The sequence below is a fragment of the Brachyhypopomus gauderio genome, chromosome 4, assembly GCF_052324685.1.
Source record: "Brachyhypopomus gauderio isolate BG-103 chromosome 4, BGAUD_0.2, whole genome shotgun sequence".
Lineage (NCBI taxonomy): Eukaryota > Metazoa > Chordata > Actinopteri > Gymnotiformes > Hypopomidae > Brachyhypopomus > Brachyhypopomus gauderio.
In genome coordinates, this window is record NC_135214.1 from 35899431 (window position 1) to 35924158 (window position 24728).

General features: G+C 43.7%; 2 protein-coding genes across 2 annotated transcripts; one reads left to right on the forward strand and one right to left on the reverse strand.

Annotated features, from left to right (window-relative positions):
• Positions 1-1184: 1184 nt before the first annotated feature.
• Positions 1185-10878, forward strand: stap2b (signal transducing adaptor family member 2b). The gene is made up of 14 exons (XM_077004344.1): positions 1185-1538; positions 4595-4666; positions 5039-5158; positions 5395-5451; positions 6090-6280; positions 6998-7129; positions 7517-7589; positions 7828-7930; positions 8607-8702; positions 8819-8905; positions 9007-9051; positions 9335-9388; positions 9741-9863; positions 10234-10878. Exons 1-14 carry the CDS (start codon positions 1446-1448, stop codon positions 10296-10298), a joined length of 1311 nt encoding a protein of 436 aa, XP_076860459.1. The 5' UTR covers positions 1185-1445; the 3' UTR covers positions 10299-10878.
• Positions 10879-10925: 47 nt separating this feature from the next.
• fsd1 (fibronectin type III and SPRY domain containing 1) lies at positions 10926-24705 on the reverse strand. Its single transcript, XM_077004342.1, has 13 exons — positions 24539-24705; positions 23527-23622; positions 22512-22643; positions 21766-21867; positions 21374-21396; positions 20480-20601; positions 19798-20007; positions 19084-19182; positions 13410-13566; positions 12970-13052; positions 12354-12605; positions 12135-12223; positions 10926-11957 (listed from the first exon to the last, which is right to left on the reverse strand). The coding sequence occupies exons 1-13, from the start codon at positions 24551-24553 to the stop codon at positions 11847-11849; spliced, it is 1491 nt and encodes a 496-aa protein (XP_076860457.1). The 5' UTR covers positions 24554-24705; the 3' UTR covers positions 10926-11846.
• Positions 24706-24728: the final 23 nt, after the last annotated feature.

The following is a 24728-nucleotide window of genomic DNA, read 5'->3' on the forward strand; positions in this document are numbered from 1 at the left end:
ACAATTAAGACAGTAAAAAGACCAAAAAGTACGAGAAGAAGTACTGAGTGTTGTTATTACATGAATGCAGATGGGCATTTTTCACAGGTAATGGGGAACTTCCCGTTTTTCTTTCACAAATGAATGTGTTGTTGCCTAACAAAACCTATACAACAGAAAACGTTCAGCTTAACACATAGATTTGCAAACTCTACCTTAATTATTTGTATGTGGTCGTCCTCACATTATCTATCATTGATTTGGGTAGAGCGACTAGTTCATCAGGTGACCAGTCGGCTAAAAATGCTTAGTAGTTTGGTGCTGTATGAGACATTTTACTGCACAACAAAATGATTTCACCTTGGGTTTAGAGGGCAAACGGTACGATTTTACTTTATATGTATGTGACCTGGCTGGTGGGGCACGGGAGAAGAAGTCTAGCTGTGACCGTGTGTGCTGTGCTGAAGACGCTTCCTTCCACTCGCTGAACTGAACTGCTGCGGCAGCGCATCTGGTGTTAAAGGAAGAGAGAGGTCGGGTGTGTGCGAGGTGGTGGCGCATTTCAGGGCATTGTTTTTAATCCCTCAGGTTTTCATAAGATCATTTCAAACTGGCCTCATTAAAATGTTAATAATAATAATAATAATAATAATAATAATAATAATAATAATAACTTTCAAAAGGGCACTTTCGTTGATAAAGGGCAGAGTTGGTGGTGCTTTAGCTTTACCTTTAGACCTTGTGTCTATGTCTGCACGCCTATGACACCGAGTATGTCGTGCAAACTAAACAAAATAATAATCCATGGTGTTTAAAAAATTAATTATTAACTCGAGATGAATTTTCGGGAACTTTAAAGCAGCACTTTTAGACTCTCTCTCTCTCTCTCTCTCTCTCTCTCTCTCTCTCTCTCTCTCTCTCTCTCTCTCTCTCTCTCTCTCGCTCTGTGTGTGTGTGGGGGGGGGGGTTTCCTGACTTAATCTAGTCAGGTAATTGTGAAGCTCTTTGATTTTTATTTTATTTTTTCCCCTTCATTTCAAGAACGAAACATTTAGTTTTTTATATCAGGTACTTTGAGATTACAAAAAACATAAAAGATCTAAAAACAATTACTTCGACTTCCTATCATTACTTATCAAACCAGCCCCAGGAAGCTGCGGACGCGACGTCAGGTGTTGTAGACCAAAGCTATTGGCTGTTCGTCCCCCCCGTGGGTGCGCGAGCCTACCGGGCCGCCCACACCTCACCTCGCGCACCTAAAAGACGCCAGGACTGCACACCTGCGTACGGTTATTAGAGCGGGACTGTGGAGATATTCTGCCTATCACGTTTGTCCTCGCACTTCTTTTCAATAAAAAACCCGTTGAGGTCGAGACCTGAAGGCTGTGCTAGCATGTAGTTAATGTCATTCTCCTGAGTGTGTGCAATCAACTAACGTCCCTAGAAAGGCGGATCTCTCTCTCTTCATGGCGACAGGTAGACGTCCCGGACGGTCCAGATGCCAGCTGCCCACATGCTATCACGAGGGATTCCTCGAAAAGCGCTCGTTTAAAGACAAAGTAAGTTTTTACTCTCAGTCCATGTAAAGTTACGTTTTATGGATGTTTTTCTGTCTACATCTAAAACTCCATGTGCAGGGGTTCTACTAAGTTTGACTTCATTATGTACGTTTAATTCGGTGTAATACTAAGGCAATGCTCAGGTAATTTTCACCTTTACACTGTGTCGACATTTCTACCAGGAAAAGAACATACATTTACATATGGGACGTTGTAGCATCCAGGAAAGTCACAGAGGCGTTATTGTAATAAGTTGACACATGAATCCTAGACTATTTCTAGACAGAATATTGTCATTCGGGAATGGCCACCTGTACTGGGATTGAATCCAAACTTCTAGTACTAACCGAAGCCTCTATAGCTGTTTTCAGTGAACTCGCTGAAGAGTTATTCACACATGTTTTGTTAATTATTGACTTATATCTTCTATTTTAAGTAAACTTGGTAGAATATTTAGTTTTCCGCTATTTTGTATGTGATTCTGGGGATATTTAGCTAATCTGGACTGCAGTGCGCACAGTGGCGGACTTAGCAATTTGGGGGCTCAAGGCGAATTTAGCTAGGGGGCCCATCAACATTAATATGTGAGAAATAAGTTAGCTAATCAGGGGGCCCCTACAGTGGGCTGCAGTGGGAGGGGCCCAAGGCAATTGCCTAGCCACGCCTCTATGCAAAGACTGCCTCTGAGTGCGTCGAGTAAAACACCCAGCAAAAAGTGGTGGGCCCCAGAGGACAGCAGGGGACACAAGCGAGTGCGAGCAGGTCCCAATTCAGCTGATCACTCGTTTGCATGTTGATGTGTAGGCCTACAGGCAGTCTGGAAGGAAACAGGGTAGTCTCTGTGTGGGCGGGGGACGGGGTGAAATATTCAAACTTGTGCATCTAAATCGGGAGGTATGACGGCTGGGAAGCAATGTGGTAGAGTAGAGGTCAATGAGTTAACAAACTAACAGGTTTACAAACAGAAATTTACAAACAGGTTAACAGGTTTACAAATAGAGGTTAATGAGGTTTACAAACAGTGGTTTACAAACAGGTTAATGAGTTTAACAAACAGGTTTACAAACAGTGTTTAACATGGTTAACAAATGGAGGTTTACAAACAGGTTAACAAGGTTAACAAACAAATTTACAAAAAAGGTTAAACATTTTGCCATATGATTTTGTTTGATAAACAAATTTATAGTTAAAAATATCAATAACACATCTCATGTGATATAATTACACCATCAAAGATGGATGAACAGAGGGCATGCCCGTTTTATAAGGATGGTGGTTGTAGTCACAGTTTTATAAGGGTGGAAGTCGTAGTCACTGTTTTTACTGTGGGATGGAGCACCTCACATCCACCCTCACATCCACCCTCACATCCACCCTCACATCAGGACTCTGTTGACAACTATGATTGTAAGTCTGAAGTGAGCAGTGGTCACTGATTCTCACTGAGGGAGGGTCTTGTAATTCATTAATAAGGTGTAATTATGTAATTAAGTGTTTTTTTTCATCTCTTATCATAACAGGTAAACACTCAATTGTGCAAAGCTCGTAGGACAAGCCAACTTTAGATTAAACACTTAAAGTGTGTGATACAGTGCACTAGTACAAGCACTCTTATGGTTGGCCAAAACTCCCCCTCCTGTGGGAATAATGAACTTCCTTCAGTGTGTCATTACTACTCGAAAGTCACAAAGTACACAAAGGATGTGCGTCCTGTGAGCAGCGTCACAGGTCATGGTTAACAATTACTGTAAAACAAACAGCTCATAAGGAAGCAGAGATCACTCAAAGCTATTATGTCTTATGGTGTCTGTCGCAATCTGGGCAGCCTGCTTTGAACTTTGGTTTCCAGTAAAAATAGGGATGACAGTAAGAACTGGTTTAACTACTCCCTCATGTACACACATGCAAATGTGCCACTTTACATATCCAAGCGATTAATTGAGAGAGGAGTCTGAGATTGTGATATTATTCACATTTATCCAGAGTGACGTACAAGTTTCAGTTTACAGAGGTGTGTGAGTGTACAGGTGGGAGGATTGTGGGTAATGTAGCACAGAACCCTGCCCACATAGGAACGTCAGACCCCCAGAATGCCAGCATTGCGACCCACTATGCTACACCAATCATGCTAACAGACAAACAGGTGCCCTTTATAATGTGCTTCAGTGATGGAACACGTGGGTTTCAAAGACGGGCTAAGGCGTGATTGTTTTCTAAAAGTCCTATCATATTCATTTAAACTGATATTTGACTCCATGTGTAGCGTTTTTGAAATCTGATTCTGGATCTGTTGTGTTAAGATATAATCTGACTGCTAAAGATAAAAGAAAAAAAATTGTCTGCTATTTCTTTATTAAATATAATTCTAGGTCTGTTGACTGCATCATATTGGTGTATGGGGATTTATTAATTTTAACATTTTTCCAGAAACAAGCATTTTTGTTTTGATTTCTACCACGTCATACCGGTTGACAATCTGCACATTTCAAGCCCACGAGACTGTAAGACAAGCAGGGACCCAGAAACACTCCTTCTTCATTCCACCCGCTCCTCAACCGTCTTCTTCCTCTGTGTTTCCATTCCAATCATTTCTCTTTGGCAGGTCGTGACAGCCAGACAATAATTAATGACTCCCGTCTGTGTGTGTGTGTGTGTGTGTGTGTGTGTGTGTGTGTGTGTGTGTGTGTGTGTGTGTGTGTGTGTGTGTGTGTGTGTGTGTAGAGCATGTTTGTTGAGTTTGCTACAGTTGTTGGCAGAATTACAGACTCGTTTTTGTTTGTATTTTTTTTAATAATACATGTGATATTACATTTATTAACATGATATTACATTTATTACATAAACATGTAATATTATGTTTCATTCATATAACACCAGGAGCAGAAATGTGACACTAGAAACAGAATGTTGAGATGTTCCAGGTGGAGGTCTCATGATGAGATGTAAACACGCGTGTGCTGAACACGGCGTGTCTCACCTCCTAACGCTCCAGCTCTCAACAGTGTGTTGGACAGACAACAGTGTGGTTTGATTGTTAATGTGAGTTTTGTGTGCAGATGTCTCGTAGGCTCTGGACCTGTCTGTGTGGAAACAGCTTATTCTTCTTCCACAACAGTAAAGACAACAACGTGAGTTTATTTATAGGGTGGTTGGGACCGTCTGGTGTGTGTGCTACTCAAAATCCTGTGAGCTTTTTTTATCCTTTAATTATTATAGCATATTAATTGGCTTTAATTTTGTGTGTATGTGCATGGGTGTGTGTGTGTGTGTGTGTGTGTATGTGCATGGGTGTGTTTGTGTTCTCTCATGTGTGTACCTGTTATTTCACGTGTGTGTGTGTGCATGGGTATGTGTGTGTTCTCTCATGTGTGTACCTGTATGTGTGTGTGTGTGTGTGTGTGTGTGTGTGTGTGTGTGTGTGTGTGTGTGTGTGTATGTGCATGGGTGTGTGTGTGTGCTCTCATGTGTGTACCTGTATTTGCGTGTGTGTGTGTGAGTAGTATGTGGAGAAGCTGGAGCTGGATGAGTGTATCTCTGTTTCTGACGACACCAGCCTTGACCGCAACCTGGACGCTGCAAGATTCCAGCTACAATTAAAAGGCGGAAGCATCCAGCTGACTGTGAGTGTTCTGCCTTGAAACACCATCAAACTTCATTTAGTCAGCATGCCAGACACGGTGCACATGTTCACATCAACATTAGCAGTAGAACACTCTTAACGTGTAACATTACAGTTCAAAGTGCCTTTTTAGAGGCGCTATGAGGTCATGTTTGCTGTGTGTGTGTGTGTGTGTGTGTGTGTGTGTGTGTGTGTGTGTGTGTGTGTGTGCGCGTGCGCGTGCGTGTGTGTGTGCAGGCTCCGAGCCTCGAGGCGCGGGAGGTGTGGAAGGGATTCATCTACTGCATAGCAAAGGTCAGCAGGGCTCTCTCCGGATGTTGCCATGGCCACAGGACACAGCACTACAACTCCTCTTGAGCTGTGCTAATTCATTAGCACTGAGTACACAAACAGCACCAGAGTTCAGTGAGCCGTGTCCACCACTACCACGCTATTCTTCCACCAGAGGGTCTTCCCTCCGTGGCCTTCAGAGCCCGCCGTGGTGGCCGTGGTGTAGTTGCTGTCTCGGTTCCTCTGCTCACACACTGCGTACACACACATCCTCTTCATGTCTAGTCATGTGTGCTGCTTTTGGAAGCTGTACGCATGTGGTCTGTTTTTCATCAGAACTTTCTGTGGCCGACACTAAAGACGTTTTTGTTTTGCCCCATCACAAAAATGACGTTATTTTATTTTTGTCTTGCGTCAGTCTTTACCCTAACCCCTAACCCTAACCATTACCTGTAAACCCTAAACCCTAACCCCTAACCATTACCCCTAAACCCTAACCCTAAGCCCTAACCATTACCCTTTACTCTGTCTCAGTCAGAGAACTACACTCAGTCTGTTTAAATTCCATTCAACTGTCATTAGTGTTGAAGGGGGAAATTTATATTGTAATTATCCAGATTTCATAATGTTCTTGGTTTCAGCTGAAACTCTTTATCTTTCAGCTTGAAATTCCCAGTTCCTTCAACCTCCTGCCAGGGCAACTCCACCTGCTCAAGGAGGTTGTGGAGACTGAGAGAAAGAGACGCAAGCAGCTCCCAGAGGTCCCTGAGCCTGCCGCCGGTCCCGGAGTCCTGGCAGACACTCCAACACCCGGCCCGCCCATCTACACCGATGTATTGGCTGAAATGCCAGTGTGAGTTAAAACAACTGTCCCTATTGGCTCATATAACAGTGACAGTTAAGACCTATGTTCTTATTGGCTGATATGCCAATGTGAGTTAAGACATCTCTCACTATTGGCTGATATGTTATTGTGAATAAAACTTCTGTCCCTATTGGCTGATAAACCAGGTCATTTGGCCGGCTGCTGCACTAAAAATGTTGGACCAACAATGTATCCTGGGTTTCATTTTTTATGTATTCTTCCAGCCTAGTAGCCTTCGTTTTTCCTATTATGCACAAATTTCACAAAAACATGTGAGGGTTTTGTAATGGACCCAGTATTATAGGGTATTGTAATGGACCCAGTATCGTAGGGTATTGTAATGGACCCAGTATTATAGGGTATTGTAATGGACCCAGTATAGTAGGGTATTGTAATGGACCCAGTATCGTAGGGTATTGTGATGGACCCAGTATCGTAGGGTATTGTGATGGACCCAGTATCGTAGGGTATTGTAATGGACCCAGTATACTGTAGTAGGGTATTGTAATGGACCCAGTATCGTAGGGTATTGTAATGGACCCAGTATTATAGGGTATTGTAATGGACCCAGTATCGTAGGGTATTGTAATGGACCCAGTATCGTAGGGTATTGTAATGGACCCAGTATAGTAGGGTATTGTAATGGACTCAGTATCGTAGGGTATTGTAATGGACCCAGTGCTCATATCCTGGTTCCTTCTGCAGCTGTTATTACCAGATATCTCGTGGAGAAGCTGAGATCCTTCTAGACAGGAATCAGGACAAAGGCAACCTGTTGCTCAGACAAGGACGAGACGGATCCTCCCTCGCAGTGTCCACACGGCAGGACTTCAATGGGTAACACACTCATACACTCCTGAACACACACACAGCAGGAACGCTTCGTTCCAAACACACATTTACTCGGAAACAAAGGGCTGTTACATGTTTTGGCAGACACATGGTCTTCCAAGAAAGCAGGTTTGTGTTTGAGACACATGACTTTCCAGGAAGACACAACTGAGTGTGATAATTAAAAACTATGAAGAGAATCTGGTTTTATTTTGATTTTGGTTCTATCTCTCTCTCTCTTATCTCCCTCTCACACACACACACTCTATCTCTCACACTTTTTCTCTTTTCTCTCTCTCTCTCTCTCTCTCTCTCTCTCTCACACACACTCTTTCTCTCACACTCTCTCTCTCACACTCTCTCTCCCCCTCTCCCCCTCTCCTTTCCTCTCAGGACTCCAGTGTTCAGACACTATCGGGTAACCCGACAGCATGATGGAGGATTTGCTATTGCCGTTGAGAATCCCGTGAGTGTGACGTCTACGTGTGGGACATCAAACACATCACGTCTCACACACTCTTATACTGACACACAACCTCAGATACATTCAGTTGCAGTCACATGTAATTACAGTGGCCGCACAGGGCTGTCTCACTTCACACACGTCACACACGTCACACACTTCATACACGGTGTCCTGAACAGTGTCCACACTTAGGTCCAGAATAAACACACAAGATGAACCACTGGATTGTGTCCTTCAGATTTCATGTGAAACGCTGCATGACGTCATCGACTGCTTGGTCCAGAAGACTGAAGGAGCTCTGAAGCCCCTGACGCTGGAACAGCCCTATGAGAAGAACATCAGTAAGACCCGCATACGTAATGAGGGGGCGGGCACTCACCGGTGGGGGTGGGGTTTGTCAATTTGCCAAGCTCTTGTTCATATGTGAATGTGATTGGTGAGTTTGATCAGTAAATATCTACTGATCAATAAGTTGTGAATAAGTGGCAGAAACATCATTACAGAGGGGAAGATTGAACCCTAAAACTGAAACCTACAATGAGACCTGCCTGAGAGGGTCTTGGAGACCTGCCTGAGAGGGTCTTGGAGACCTTACTGAGAGGGCCTTAGAGACCTGTCTCGAACCTTAATCGAACATTAATGCTTTCCTTTATTTAAATGTGGTGTTCTTCCATGGAGACGTAATGATTGTTTACATTAAGCTTAAGTCCGGTTACAATGGGCTTCTGGTTTTGGGGTAAAGTTAGCATGCTTCCTGTTCAAACCTGCTTACATTTTGCAGAATCGCTTCCTTAAAATTACACCTTGTTTCATTTCCCATAATTTGGCTTTGATTATGAATTGTGAAAAGTCACTTTCTATCATGAAATACCTGTTTCTCTATTTAAAAATTGTACAGTAATTCAGCAGTATGGTGTGAGCATGCTCAGTAGAGCCGTGATGTAATATTCTGTGAACATGCTCAGTAGAGCCGTGATGTAATATTCTGTGAGCTCAATAATGTGTTTTGTGTTTCAGCATTTGTTAAAGCCAATGCAGAAAGTGGAGAGAAGAGTATGGAGGAGGCACCCAGCTGCCCTGAAAACACTTTACCTGCAGTGCCCCCTAAACCAGGTACTACACACACACACTCCTACACACACATACACACACTCTCCTACACACACACACCCTCGCACACCCTCACACACTCCTACACACATGAATGGGCTGGTGTTTTTCTCCTTCAGCCCCGAGAGCAGCAGTGTCCCCCGCTAATCCCAAGCCCAGTCCAGAAGAGTCCGGTCCAGAAGAGAGCCTCTATCTGAACGCCTCCGGTGAGACCACCCCCCCCCCCCCCCCCCCAGCTCTGATCACATGACTCCGTATTTTGCATGGTGAGTGTGTGACGTGCTGTGGATGTGTGTGTGTGTTCCAGATGAAGAACCAGTCGTGAACCCTCCTGTGCCACCTCGGTCGGCAGGTATGGAGCAGGTGTTGGTGTGTGTGTGCTGACCCTCTGGGCTGTGTGGGACAGCAGTGTATCTACACTGATCACACCTCCACCCAGGGAGTGCCTTTACACTCCAGGGTTATTACAGAATGCAAATATTTACTCCTGGGGTGCTGTAACTCAGTAAATCAGCACTGGCAGCTGTAAAATGTGTACATGTATAAGAAAGAGATTGAATATTAAACCAGAAGAGAAATAAAGCAGAGATGATTCTCAGACGTGGTTCACTAATATGGTTCTCATGTGCTGACAGTGCGCCCGATGGTCCATCAGAATTCTCTGCCTGTGGACGCAAAGACAAGCACAGGTCAGTCCCTCCTCTGGCCTCGTATTAATCAGCAGTGTGTGTGTTTATGTTGCAGTGTACTGTAAATAATACTTTCTGGCTGGCATCATAGGTGTTTATTAAAAGTTCTGTGTGTAGTTCTGTGTGTAAAATTTCCAGTGATCTTTTTTCTCACTTCTGTTATCACTGGCACTGTCTACCTATGAATGTAGCCCTGGTCCTAGCTGTGTTGTTGTTTTAAAGTATTAATATTTGCTTGTGGGCAGGGCCTGTGTCCCATGGACACACACAGAAGGACATGGACATGAAGACATAAGAATATCTTGTGAAATACAACATACTGATGACATGGTGTTGTGTTCCTGTGCCGTAGAAATGGTGAAGGTTCCTCTGTTGCCTCCTGTTCGGACCAAGTCTCCCGCCACCTCGCACCACCCAGAGACTCCTGCCGTCCGGCCCAAATCACGAGTTTTGCAGTCAGAATTCCTCCCACAGAGTAAGTCTTAAATGACAATTACCATGGTGCTTAAAAGTGTGTTCTGTGTTCAGTGCTCCAAAGCTGTTTCTCCCCAGAACAAACTTAGTGCTAAATGGAGCAGGACAGGCAAAGGACAAACATCTGTCCCTGGCAGTGCAGCTGAGTCCAACACTAATCCAGACTCCAAGAAAGAGAAAACGATTATTTAAAAGTCCTCACAGTGAAAATTTTTCAAAGGTGTTGATCCTGTTTAGTCTACAACTAGGCAGTTAGGTCTGATGTGAGGCACAAAGCCACTATCAGACACCTGAAACCGTCCTGATGGTTCTCTGAGAGAACAGGTGGTGTCAAAATTTTGATTTTTGAACTTTGATGTCATCTTCCACAGATTTAGCTGAAGAGCTAAAACTGAAGGTGCTGAAGAGAACCCTTAATGACCAGCTAACCAACTGACCAGGTGACCTCTGAACTCAAGCTGACCAGCTGATCTCTTACCTCACATCAACTGACCTTGCCTTGTCTTAGGCAAAAAATCAATGAAGAAATAATGAAACAAAGTTCTGTAGGTCCAGTCAGTTTTGTGTGTAATCTTTGTAATTATTTGTATGTGTGCTGTCCAGCCGGCTGGACTGCAGGAATCCGTAAGAGTTTATTGATCGTATTTGAGATTCTGTGCGGAGATCTATTGACTTGTAAACACCAGCAAAATATGGATTTCTCCCTTTAAAATTTCTCTGAATATCAATATTGATCAATTAAATTAATTTTTTATTTAGATTCTTGTATTCTACAGTTAGTGAATATTACTTATTAAGTGAATCATGTGAAAGTTTTTTGTAAGTCATAACTGCAGCCTTTCATAGCTGCAGGACAAGTGTCCTGTCCTGTTGTCTTGCAGTGCAGGACTATGAGGAATCATTCAGGAGTTCTCTCACACACTCAGTTTCTGGGCGTAGCATTTTTTCTGTAATGGCAAACAACTGACGAATTTGTGGTTCCGAAAAAAAAACAATAAATGTCAGTGCCAAATTGATTTAGGTGTTGGATGTTTTTACCTATATTAACTGAACACAGAGGGCAAACAGTTACAGTGGTTTATTGTTCTCATGGACGTACATACTGGAGTTAATTACATTTCTTAAGTACTTTACAGGGTTTAAAGTACTGTTAGAATTCTAAGATTTCAGTGATTTCCTTTCATACGCCAGACTGCAGTAGCGTCAGGACATGATGCCTGGGTTAATGATACCACCAAGACACTGACAGAACGCAGGGGAACTTTGCTTACACAAGAGAGCATCAAAAACATGAAAGACCTGTTCTAAGTGGAAATCACCCCCCTCCCACACGCACGCACACACACACACACACATTTAGGCCAGTGTTTCTACTATTGTTACATAATCAAATGTGCTACTCTGGTACTCCAAGTGGTCACGGTCATGTCTGAGCGTGGTCACGTCTGAGTGTGGTCGTGGTCACGTCTGAGCGCGGTCACGTCTGAGCGCGGTCACGTCTAAGCTGGCCCAATTCCATGTGTGAAGGGAGACAGTTGGAGATGTGGAGTCATCATCTCACCGCTGTGGTCCAGCACACAGCTAACACTTAACAGATTCACGAAAATCAGCACATGCTTGCGATGAACTTCCGTAAATCCACTTTATTGGAAGTTGGAGTGAAAGAAAAAAAAATGTTTCATGATGTTAAACTTTGGTGATGAGAGCAAAGCAACTCCACTACGCAACAAAAACGTCCTTTGTGCTGGTTATGAAGCACAAGTGTCCATGACGAGGCAGGAAGCTAAAGGCACAGGAAGCTGAGGTGGGTGGAGCTTGGCAGGCTGACGTAGCTCTCTCTCCATGTACACCGAGGGTGGAGGTGGAAATCGGCAGTTCCAGGTCTGGCTTGGCCACAGTGGCACTTCCAAGATGGCGTCTGGGCTACAAGCTACGCCTCTACAGCATGGTGGGGTGGATGTACGCAGGCTGGACGGGTGGAGGTCTAGGTGAGGCTGGCGTTGGAGCTGCTGGTGTTGCTGTTCCTCTTCTGTCCACACTGCACAATGCTGGGCACCTGAAGCCCCGTCTGCACTGAAAAACTCCCATTCCACACCTGCAGGGGGCGACAACGGGAAAAGCTGACTCTAGACGTTCTAGAAAATCTGCTCTGCTGGTTTGATCAGTAAGGATTTGTGTATATAACATCACTGACTACTATAAACATCTGAAGTTTGTATTTAGTTTGTATTTTCTGAAATGCTGGGCTAATCTACCTACACACGTCTCTCACCATGAAAGCTGGAATAACCGGCTGCTGGAACTTTGTCCTAAATGTGTGCAGGAGTGTTTTGTTTCTGGCGTTGTAGAAACACACCGTGCCTAAAAAAAGAGACACAAAAGCCCCTTCTAGTCAACATAATCCAGCTGTCATTTGTGACAACCACTCCACCTTCTTGCAAACATCGATAAGGACGGATAAGGCTGTGGGGTGTTCACACGGACGCCTCACCCTCCTCGTAGCTGCAGTAGACCCCGATGCGGTCAGGCGTGGGACAGTCCAGCGTGCGTGCCCGGTTGTTGTGCTTGGCTGTGAGGCTCTGTTGCAGCCAGTTGTTCAGGTGGATGCACCAAGATGCACTGCTCTTTCCCAATTGGTCGAATCGGCCTAGGGAGCGCAGGGCCACTCCCACGGCGAACGCCTTGCTGTCCTTATCGAAGCGCACCTCCCAGTAGTGTTGTCCCGCGTCTATCATGGTGTCGCCTGAGAAGACACACAAGGCCAGGTCAGGCCTAGACAGGCAGGGGGACACCGCGCAGTTCAACATTACACATAAACAGACAGACGGGGACACCGCACAGATGGGACAGTCACACACATAAACCATGCAGGGAAATGATCCACTGAAACCATTGAACAGACACACACACACACACACACACACACACACACACACACACACACACAAACACTTAAGCAAGCACCATACACACACATGCATGCACAAACACACAAACATACATACAGCCACTTACATATGTATGCAAAGACACATACGCTCATGTTTTAGATTTCAAGTTTTACTGTTCAGTGTGCAGAGTGGGCGGTGTTGGGGAATCTGCCTCACCCAGGACAGTGTAGGACTCGGCTGTGAAACGATCCCGCCCCACCCGGGCTGATGGGGCCCTCTTCGGAGACATCATGGCCGTCCTGAAGACAGGGACACGCAACCTCTGGAGTTAAACACTACAACTAAGTACGTGGGCTCTGAAAAGGAGCACCGTGAACCTCAAAGCTGAGAGCATTGTCTCGTCTCATGTGAACCTCAAAGCCGAGAACATCGTCTTGTCTCACATGCCACAAGCATTTGTGGACACACTCTGAGCTCCACTGAAAACCTGACACAAAACATGATAACTTCACTATGATCATACACATGTGTAACAAAAGCATCTATATTTTATTCAATTAAGACTACATTCACTTCATAGTATCATATTAACTTTGCACTGTGGGGTCAGGTCACTGAGTGTAAGTGGCCAGCAGGGGGCGCTGGGGGGTCCTGACCTGGCGGGAGAGTGCATTGGGGAGTTGGTGCGGGTCTTGTCCTTGCGGAGGTCCTGCAACGCCGCGTTCTTCCCCCCACTGCTGTCCCACTCCACACTCATGTCTTCCACTCTCAGGTTCTGGTGAGCACAGGCTGCGTCCAGCTTGAAGACAAAAGCTGTTGGGGGGGGGGGGGGGGTGTAGGGTGATATTTGTCTACTGTTGGCAGAACTGTGTTTTAGTGTCTTCAAAGGGTAGAACTCAAAACACAGCCTCAAACAGTTCAGATGCAGTGATGGCTTAATTACCTTGAAAAAGTAATCCGATTACTGACTACTGATTACTCCTTTTAAAAGTAACTTAGTTACGTTACTGATTACTTGATTTTAAAAGTAACTACGTTAGATTACAAGTTACTTTAGTAGTTACCAGTGTTGCGAATAACGTCGTTAAAAATAACGGCGTTAGGTAACGTCATCATTTTGTCAGTAACGGGATAATATAATTAGTTACTTTTCCTGTCGTTACAACGCCGTTTACGTTACTGGTCATTAAAAGTGGTGCGTTACTATATATTGATATACTAATGCGAGCGGACCGCTGCCCAGGCTAGTGAGGAGTAACAGATCCCGATAGGTCACAGTTCTCGGTGTAACACCTGTTTAACTTAACAAGTCAGTAAGCGATTGGCTAAGGCAGCGTTATGATAGCCAATCAGAGCCTGTGTTTTTACACGCGCGCCGAAGCACACGAGTGACACGACACAAACGGAGAAGAGGCCGAAATGGCGTCAGGTGCAAGCCGAAGAAAACTAGAACTTTCAAGGCGATATAAACATTATTTAAGAAAACACTTGAAGTTCCTGAATGTCTACCAGACTGGGTATTTGATTTATTTAATTTAGAATAGAGGTTTTATTGTTAAGTTTACTTCTGTTGTAAACAAACCAGTTGTCTCAGGTTGAGAGAATTTAATTTAATTTAATAGATGTAAATGCACTTTATATAGTGTAACTGTTTACTTTTGCTTTTTTTTTTTTTTTCCAAAGATTTGGGATTTTAAAGGATTTTATCCTGCACTGGTCTGTGGATGTGCAATAAATAAAACAATTAAACAATTTTCTGATCTACTCATTTCAACTGACTGTGGGGAAAAAAACAAAAAAAAAAACTTAAATAATTGGCATATAACCTTTTTTTAACTGTAACGCAAATAGGTACTTTCCCTGGTAACGAGTTACTTTTATTATAGAGTAATTCAGTTACTAACTCAGTTACTTTTTTGAACAAGTAGTGAGTAACTATAACTAATTACTTTTTTAAAGTAACGTTCCCAACACTGGTAGTTACATTCAGCTGTAAAATGAAATTTACCAATACTCACTTTATTGGAAGTGCATTTTTAACAGTAACAACGTATTGAAGCAGGTTCGGTAACCGAGGCAGAAACTGCTTAATCCAAAAATCCCGAGGAGGGAAACTTTATTGATAAAGCAACCCTGGTGTGTGCAGGCCCCGCCCACCCCCAGTGTCACCTAAAGGGCTAAGACACCTTGAGTGGCCAAGTGTCCGTTAGGGAAGTCACCGTGAGGAGTAGTAGTCGCTACAGTATCTCCTGACATTACGTTTGTGTAGCTGCGCGGTATTATTTGTAAATTTATTTGTTAACGTAATACAAGCGAACTATTCAGTCAGACAGCTTGTGAAACGAAATACCATTACAATTTTAAGCATTTTTAAGTAGGCTACATTAGCCAAAATTCCAGCACTTTTCAAACGTGGAACACAATGCAACATTAAAATTCTTCAGGTAAATGTTCCTTCCCCTGTTTTTGAGGGGTGTTTCTTTATACTACCACATATCGTTACGGGAGGACACTGCAAAAAATGATGTGTAAAACTCTCACAGGGTCGCGCGCAGCGTGCGGAGTCGAGCGCTACGGTCAGACGCAAAAGAAGAACTGACCAAGAAGAAAGCAAAAATATATATTTTTACTAGGGAAAATAAAAATAGTAACGCACAGTTACTTGGATAAGTAACTTTAATCTGATTACTGGACTGGAAATATTAGCGCGTTATATTACTCGTTACAAAAAAAGTGGTAAGATTAGAGTAACGCGTTACTAAGTAATGCGTTACTGACATTACTGTTCAGATGTGTGATGAACTGATCTTCAGTAGATGAACTGATCTTCAGTAGGCTTGTCCCGATCCGATATTTGGATCGGATCGGCCGCCGATATTTGCAAAAAATGCGCATCGGTATCGGATCGGCAGGCACGAGAAAATGCCGATCCAGACTCCCGATCTAGTTTTTTTTTTTATCCGATCCAGGTTTTCCGTTTAGATAATCCATTCCAGGTTTTTGCTGTGTTTTCGCCAGTGAGAGTAAAATCCGGTCCGCATTTTCCAGCACACCTTCAGCACACGAGCATAGCATCTCCCCAATTTAGCTCAGTGGCATCTCCTAATGGAACTGACCATTAAGATGGCCATGTAAATTTGAAGCTATCTGTAAAAATGTCAGTTGTGTGGGATTATTTTACCTTAAAGGATGACAAAGACGAAGAGGTAGAGTGCAACATATGCCACAGTAAAGTCAAGCGTGGTGGTAAAGCTGTAAGAACTTTTAATACAACCAATCTAACAGAGGTGGAGACTCGAGTCACATGACTTGGACTTGAGTCAGACTCGAGTCATTAATATTAAGACTTTTGACTTGACTTGAAAAAATATTCAGAGACTTAGACTTGACTTGGACTTTTACACCAATAACTTGGGACTTGAATTGGACTTGAACCTGTTTACTTGCAAAGACTTGATTTTTTTTTACCCCAAATCTAAATTTTAAAACGCATATTAATATTTATAAAGTGCGCCCCATTAATTTCATTTCCGTCCTTCTGACGCAGACCGGTCCTCTGCTTTTCCACATTCTGTACGTGTGTGTGTGTGTGTGTGTGCAGGAGCTGCAGCACAACCAATCAAATGGGGGGTTGGCGAACGTAAATTTTTACCAAGCGGGGTGTAAAATGGACACAAATTAAGTATTATATCGCGATCGATCGATCGCCAGTGGTTGGTGCCAGAGCGAACTAGTAACTCCTTGAATCATAGATGTGGATCAGAGGTAAAAAACTAGATTTTTTTCCGGCGTGAGAAATCGGATGTGTGGCGTGAGAGCGTGTGAAGACGGTCAAATGCGTGTGTCTCACGCTCAATGCGTGAGAGTTGGCAACCCTGGGTTCTGTATCTGAACTCAGGGAAGAGAGCCTCTCTCTGTCACCATCATAATATCCAGTTCTATCTCAGCATGGATTGTGTATTTGAAGACATCTACGTCGAGAAAAAAATATATTGACAAAAGTGGAGCGAGTTTTCAGCTATGGGGACATCATTCATCGTGCACAAATGACATACAGACTTTTGGCCAGCAAATGCAATGCAGAATAGTTTACTGAAATGTCTAAAGTTGCAGATTCCTGTTAATTGTTCAGTTCTTATATTTGTTTGTCTTGTGTCACTCACACATGTTCTCCAAGAAACCAGATAAGAGAAGAGAGGGAAAATGCTGTTATGGTTCTTTGTATTGTACTGTGAAAATATCAGCACTTTTTATTTGAACATGGAGTTCTACTTATGACTTTTTCACAGAATATTTATTTCTGGAAAATTGTAGTTAAAAGTATGAATATTTTTGCAGCTAAGTTTAACAAATTGAACTGTGCAATAAAGAGGTGTAATTTTAATTTTTTTTATACTTCGTGTTTTCAGTTGCACATGTTTTATCAAGATTTGAGGAGAATACAGATTTTAAAAAGAACGCATGTCTATTATTTACATTTAAAATATACCTGCAACATTGGTTAAAAAAAAAAAAAAAAAGACTCGAAAGGACTTGAAATTCCAAGTTTCAGACTTGGGACTTGACTTGACTATTGCCTGTCTTGACTCGAGACTTGACTTGACTTGAGTGTCTTTGCTTGAGACTTGACTCGGGACTTGAGGTATAAAGACTTGGACTTACTTGAGACTTGCAAAACACTGACTTGGTCCCACCTCTGCAATCTAATCAAGCATTTAGCGAAATACCACAAATAAACCATAAACAACATGAAGAGTTTCTAAAGAAAACCGAAGACAAAAAGAAAGGTCCTACATAGGGGTGTATTCAACTAATGATTTTCATAGTCTAATCTGATTCGTCAGCTTTTCCCTTTAGTCGAACAATAGTCGAATTGAGTTTATTTTTATTTTTTTTATTTAGAGCACCTTAAACGGGATCCCGTTCTCATTCAGGAATTTTTTCCTCTTCAAAGTAAAAACTTAAAACACTGAGATAAATGAATAAACACGGTAGGTTGGCTTTATTCAGCTTTTATTTATTTACTTATTTATTTTTTAATGAAACGTTAGAGAACATTAGCCGTCAGTGCGCATTGCGCATATCGAACTGTCAGACAGGCACTGTGCAAAATGTCAAAAATATTTTAAATAAAATATGCCACACAACAGTAAAAAAAAAATACAAGGAAAGGTTCAAGTAACGGGGTTTAAAAGCAAACAACAACAAAAAATGTTTATAGGCCTACTTGCCGAGACGCACCGCGACGAGACGACTGAAACAACAAACTTTTTTTTTTCGCCTTACGCGTTTTAAATGGTATGCCATGTTGGTTGTTGTCGTGCGAAATGAAAGACGTTGATGACATAACTTGCACTTTAATTTGTTTGATTCATCTTTATTTTTTTCAAAATACTTGAAGTTTTTTAGTAGCCATTATAATCTCGGCAGATGCTGCGCATATTCTGTAGCATGTTCAGCTCCGCTCGTTTGGATTGTGCAACAGCAGGGTGTGATTTATTAATGTGTATTAAGGAAGATGTCTATTGTTAATGCGCAAACATCATTTTAAAATATTTATTAACAGAAATTAGGATGATTTTATTTGACAAAATATATAACGAAAACAGACATTTCATGTAACAACTAATGCTTAGCTGCATCCTTGGGCACCCCCATGCAGTTAGAATGGTACATTCACAGTCGACTAGGGGGTATAGTCGACTATAGTCGAATCAGCAACTATTGCAGGTCACCCCTAGTCCTACACAACTAACACTGGCAGAAATGTTTGCGAAGCGTGACAAACTGCCACTTTTTAAAAATATAATGTACAATATTATTTGCACTTATGGCTTTTTAAGCCTTGGTTTACTGATGCCTTTTCAGTTTGTTATTTATTATTTTGTCTATTTTGAGTTTATTAATTGCTAAATAAACAGGTCAGTTTCTCCTTACCAACCATTATGTATTATTCAAACACACCTAATTCAGCTGGCTACTTGTTATCAAGAGTAAAACGCTTTTCAACATGAGTTTGACAATAAAGTAAGTTGGCTAAATAACTTTAAACTTTAATACATGCTTGGATAGACTGGTATCGGTATCGGCCGATTTCGGTATTGGATCGGAAGTGCAAATACATATCGGTATCGGATCGGAAGTTCAAAAAGCTGGATCGGGACATCCCTAATCTTCAGTGCTGTACTATAAGGCATTATGATAGGACTCTCCTCCCTCTCCCCATGCACTCACGAGTTTCCCTTTGTCAATAATTTCATACCTCATTAACCTGTGTGTGTGTGTGTGTGTGTGTGTGTGTGTGTGTTGTGTGTGCGTGTTGTTTCTCACCGTGTGTTTCCAGAGTTACAGGTTCAGAGAATTCCCCGGCTACCGCTTTGTTACACGCCTTCACACGAAAGGTCATGTAGCGTGTGTCGAAACGAAGGCCTACAAAACACACGCAAACAACACACACACACACACACACAACCTCTCTCAACCTCACAGGGCTTGAGTTGGACCGTGAATTTAGGGTTAGCAACACCAGCCTTCTAGAGTGAATACATACGAGTTTGAAACCCGACCTAAAGCCTCTATCACTCAGCAGCCCACATGCAGTTCACCATCACCACCATCATGTTCACTATCATGAACATCATCGTGCCTCAGTTGTCGTGAGACTTAACTATGCACTCATCCACATTTGCTTGTGATAATATCAGCTGCAAAAGTACATTCTACTGAAATTCTTATCATTTATGAAACCTAGGAAGCATGTCACCAGATAATGACCAGCACAAACAGCTAGGGGGCGCTAGCAGACCCCATGACCAGGGCAGTTGTGTCAATGACATACATGCTCTCAGGATCCCAGTCCCAGTGCTGGCCAGCGTTCAGTCCTCTGGTCAGTCAGGTTGTGTGCTCAGGCGTGTGCAGCACGGTCGGGACACGAAGATGGAGGTTCCACACCACGGCTAAAGACCTCGGGTGGGTTTCAGCTGTTAGGAGCAGCCCCGCCCCATGTGTTGTAGGGTGTTGTGTGTCCTGCATACACTCTTCTACCTTTGAGTGTGTACTCTGCTTCTTTGACGTCCTCCACAACCATCCAGGGGTAGTCCTCACGGGCGCGGGCCGGACCCTCGTGGTTGGTGCGCCGGTACTCCAGGTCGTAGTGGTCGATTTTGGAGTCAGGTTCCGGCAATGACCACACCACCGTGACTGAATTATCACACACCTGACACTCAGATGCCTGGATCTCAGGAGTGGCAGGAACTGTAGATGGAGAGAGCGAAAAAGGGGGAGGGGCGCTTAACTGGGGCTCCAGACCGAATAACAGTCATCTGACTCATGAAACAAGCCCAGGGATTTAATGACAACAGAAACGCATCAGAACGTCAGCCAGAGAACACAGAACATCTTCCTCCAACTACCACCAAAGCCAGATGTCTTGGTGTATCGCACGTGTGTGTGATTGTTTGGGAAGTCTCTAGAAATGTTTCATTGGAATGCTGACGGTAGTGTTATTAGAAAGTTTAATTGGAATGTTGTTGGTCATGTTATTAGAATGTTTCATTGGAGTGTTGGTGTTATTAGAATTAGAATGTTTCATTGGAATGTTGGTGTTATGAGAATTAGAATGTTTCATTGGACTTTTGCTGATGGTATGGAGGATGTTTGTTCTCCAGCTTGTGTGATCCCAGCCCAGACAGGAACCTGTAATGCTCGAGTTTACTGTGAAACTGACCTGGGAGGAATTTGATGGCCTGCAGCATTTCTCGCTCTTGAGTGAAATCCACCATCAAATGACTCATACTGTCACTGGCTTTAGCTTTTAAAGACAGGCGAAAGGCAGGAGCCATGGTAACACTGCACACACGCATATACACACACACACACACCAAAATGAGGTAAGAAACAAAATTACTTAGGACTTTAAAAGACTTAAAATGACTTGTTTAGCTAACATGCACTATGAGATGAACATGAGGAAATGATTTCCTAATGGTCCACAACACTGATGTCAGAACAGTAAAAATACATTTAAAAAAACATGAAAACCAAAAAGTTAATCCAAAGTTCAGTAAGTATAGATGTGGCAATAGCAGAAAAGACAGAGTCATAGAGAAGACCACTGAAAGAAGCATTCACTATAGCGCAGCTGCTAAAGATGGTGATGAAGAGGATGAGGAAGAGAATGTAAGGATGTATTGCACTGGGTCATTGGCTTGTCTAAAACGTGGGTGTCCCTCTTCAGTCTTGACTAGCCCCAGCAAACACAGCTTTGGTGTTTAGATTACTCCAATTATTCCAATTACAAATCAGCTAATTAAGAGAATCAATTAAGATATCTCAACTGTGCAAAAATCACTAATCTCTGCATTTCTGTGGTCGTTCAGGGTTGAAATTAGGGACATCTGTTCTGAATCAGGGAGGTTCCACTCCAGGAGCCCAACTGACCCAAACATGTTCTGGAGGCCCACTGACCCACACATGTTCTGGTGTTCCATGCTCTCACACTCCTGTTCCAGCCCTGAAGGTGTCGCTAATCAACAGATGAGCAAGATCAGGTGTGAGGAGCAGGGAAACCCAGACATGAGCTGGAGCTAAACGAGCAGCTAGGTGAGGAGGTGTATCGTACCTATCCTTTATGTCTTTGGCCGCCTGCAAGCAGAGGAACGAGGAAGAGGAAAAGAAGAGAGAGGAAGAGTAGAGGAGCGAGAGGAGTCTGAGTCACAGAGCCTCAACAGCCACACAAAGCCTCCGTCACACAAGCATGTTGGCTGGAGAGGAGACTCCAGCAACAGCAGTGACATTGTTAGCAGCACTGCTTACAACACCCATTAACACGTCATGTGATGCAGTCAGAAAGGACACTTGTAGCTCCTAACAAAAACCATTATAATCCTGTTAGAATCTCATTAAGAATCACACGAAGATACTCAAAACTTAATGGAATAGCCACAGAATTTACAAAACATTGACAACACCAGATTATCCATATGAAGTGTGATTGATCTGAGTGGGCAGTACCTGAGTGAAGCAGTCAGTCTCAGATGAACAGAGAGTCTGATTGGCTAGTTCCAGTAGCTCCTCTGAGCTCTCCAGGGCTTTGGTGCACGCACTCAGTTGATTCTGGGGGGACAAGCATGACAACAAACTCGACACTGATTGGTCTAAAGCACCTATTGTTTTTCAACTTTCAACATGACATAACAATGGCGTCTGACCAATCATAACAAACTGCTAATGAATGAACTCAATTGCACACACCCCCACACACACGTAGAAATAAGAGCATTCATGCAAACAGTCACTATGCATTGTGGTCCAGCACAACTGCAGGGTCCCTGTGGGTTTGTGTAGGGCCACACAGACATGCAGGAGTGAGCAGGATTAGCCTGAGTCTGGCTAATCCCCAGGATCATCTCCCAAGGGTCTAGGGCCAGATACCAGTCCGAGTGAGTGAGTGGGGGCTGTTGCCAAATGCACACAAGTGGATGATTAATCACAACGGGGATGTATCTGCCACATACAAATAAATGCATGTCAGTCATATTCCTCAGCTGCGTCACCTCCGTTCAGGAACATAACAAACATGCATGGCCGTATATTGTTGCTTCTGAGCATTTATTACAGCCAATGGGGGCATGATGATTCACTCACTGCAGACCTCTGACCAGAAGCCACACCCACCCATTCAACCCAATCACAATGTGGAATGTATCAGAGAAGGCCAAAGTTAAAGACGCAGACACTAGGACCCAGGGGAGTCTCACCTGGAGTTCATATGTGCGGCTGGCCCTCTCCTGTTTGATCCTAGTCACCATGCTGTCCTTGAGCTCCTCCAAAACCGCATGCAGTGAGCTGAACTCATTCTCCAGATCCCCCTGGACACGCGTGGAGTTCGCCTGCACACACACACACACACAGGAGCAACAGGGACCTGTTAGATCAAGCCAGATGATTCTGATGTCAATTTGTGTTACACCAAGATTCCCAAACTGCAAACCTGTGTTTCCACTGCATCCACCAGTGTCACTGCTTCCTTCCTCCCAAAGAAGCACCCCAGTAACACCACATGACCGACGGCAGCTAAAACCACTGACCAGAGCTCTGGCCTCTATGGGCTCTGAGGTGGGGAACCCTGTGACACACTGCTTGCTCAGACCAGCAGGTGGCAGCACCTCTGCACATTTGCCCTGCTCTGACACACCTGAATGAGTTGATGACCTGCATCAGGTGTCCTAGAGCAGCACAGCGCTCAGACTGTGCAGGGGGGCAGGACACTGGAGCTGAGAGTGTGAGGCTGTGTCCGAAATAGCCTACTACATACTGGATACTGCATACTGGTCCTCGTAGTAGTATGCAGTACAGTTTTCAGTATGCGACAAAAGCAAAGCATACATTGGGGTCATGTGAATGTAGCGTTGCATGATGGGACGCAGTATGCCACGAAGATAGCTCTGTTCACTAACTGGAATATTTTGCGGAACATATGGGGATGTTTCGCGTACTGGAGAAATTATTTTTATTTGCATACTGATTTGGGGCCCAAGCAGTATGCCAGTACTATGTAGTAGGCTATTTCGAACACAGCCTGATTGTCTCCAGGTCCCTGACCACTCCCTACACCTGTCCCCTCCTGCAGGACCAGTGAGTCACTTGGACAGTAGAATAACAGGGCGGAACTGAGAACGACATTGACCAGTAAGTAAGGCGTGATTTCTCAAACTGTGAAGTCAGGATGCAAATGATATATTTATGTATTATATATTTGAGTAGGTGTTGCACCTCCAGGTTCTGCAGACTCTGTTTCAAGCAACAGATGAAATTCTGGATCTCCTCATTCTTGAGGGCCAACGTTGTGACGATCTTCCGGAGGGACTCCTGAAAGAAATGTGTGCAAACACAGCTCCAGAATACCTTCCACACACCAGCTCTCCTGTTAGCATGTGGCATTTTCTCTGAGATCTGGCAACACAACATCTAAAGCAGGAGATCTTTACAAAGATATAGAGATGAACAAACAGTATTCAGAACTCTAATATATATGTAATGATGTTCACATATACAGGAGTAAATACGTTTTTACGTAGCCAGAAAAATGAAGTGTAAAAACCTTGCCATTTTGAATCATTTCGGGCGCATTATGCTGGCGTGTTCTGCCTACGCATTCAGAAATAATATTTTTTTCTCCGTTAGAGCATTAAAAGGAGCTCGAGGCTGTAAAATAACTCCAGACTTTCAGGGCAGGTTTGGCCGGATTAAGTAAGGACTAAACCATCGGACTACCGAACCGCGAGGTCTTTATGTCCGGGGCTACTCCCCGCCCGTCTGATGCTCAGAATAAACGTCTGAGTGCGACTGGAAGACTCGGGGACCGTGAGGGCCGAATGTTAGTGTAGTTAGTGTAGGCAACATGCAAACATGCATCACGGAGATGTCCAGGGTTGGTACCAAACCCGGTTTGGTGATCAGCTGCGGGACGTTGCTTATATGCTTTTGGCAACCTTATTTTTGTCGCGTGCTCTGTGAGAATAGGCTTCCTTTTCACAAAGATGGATCTCCATTAAATTATTAATTCATAACAAAGCAGCGTTGAAGAACAGTCCAGCGTGTCTCAGAGTTAAGCGCGTCTGTCCTTTCACTACTGCGCTGTTTTTCGCATTACATAATGGGCGGGTGCGCTGGACATAAAGCGACTCAAACACCTCGTTAATCGCCCTGCTCCGGTTCCTTCTTTGTTATCTCCGGATCGGTACTGACCCACACATCTCGGCCCGGTTTAACGGCTAGTTCCTACCTTTTGTTCGTCCATGTCAGCAGCACCGTGGACCGGCGTCGGATGTTATTTTTGTCTTCTCGCCCAAGTCCTCTATAACGATATTACAGTGCGGCTACTTCGGTACTGATGCTGCTACAGGCGCATTGCATCTCTCACCGAAACACTAAGGCCACAGGGCGTCGTGCGCATGTGCCAGAAGGGGCATTAT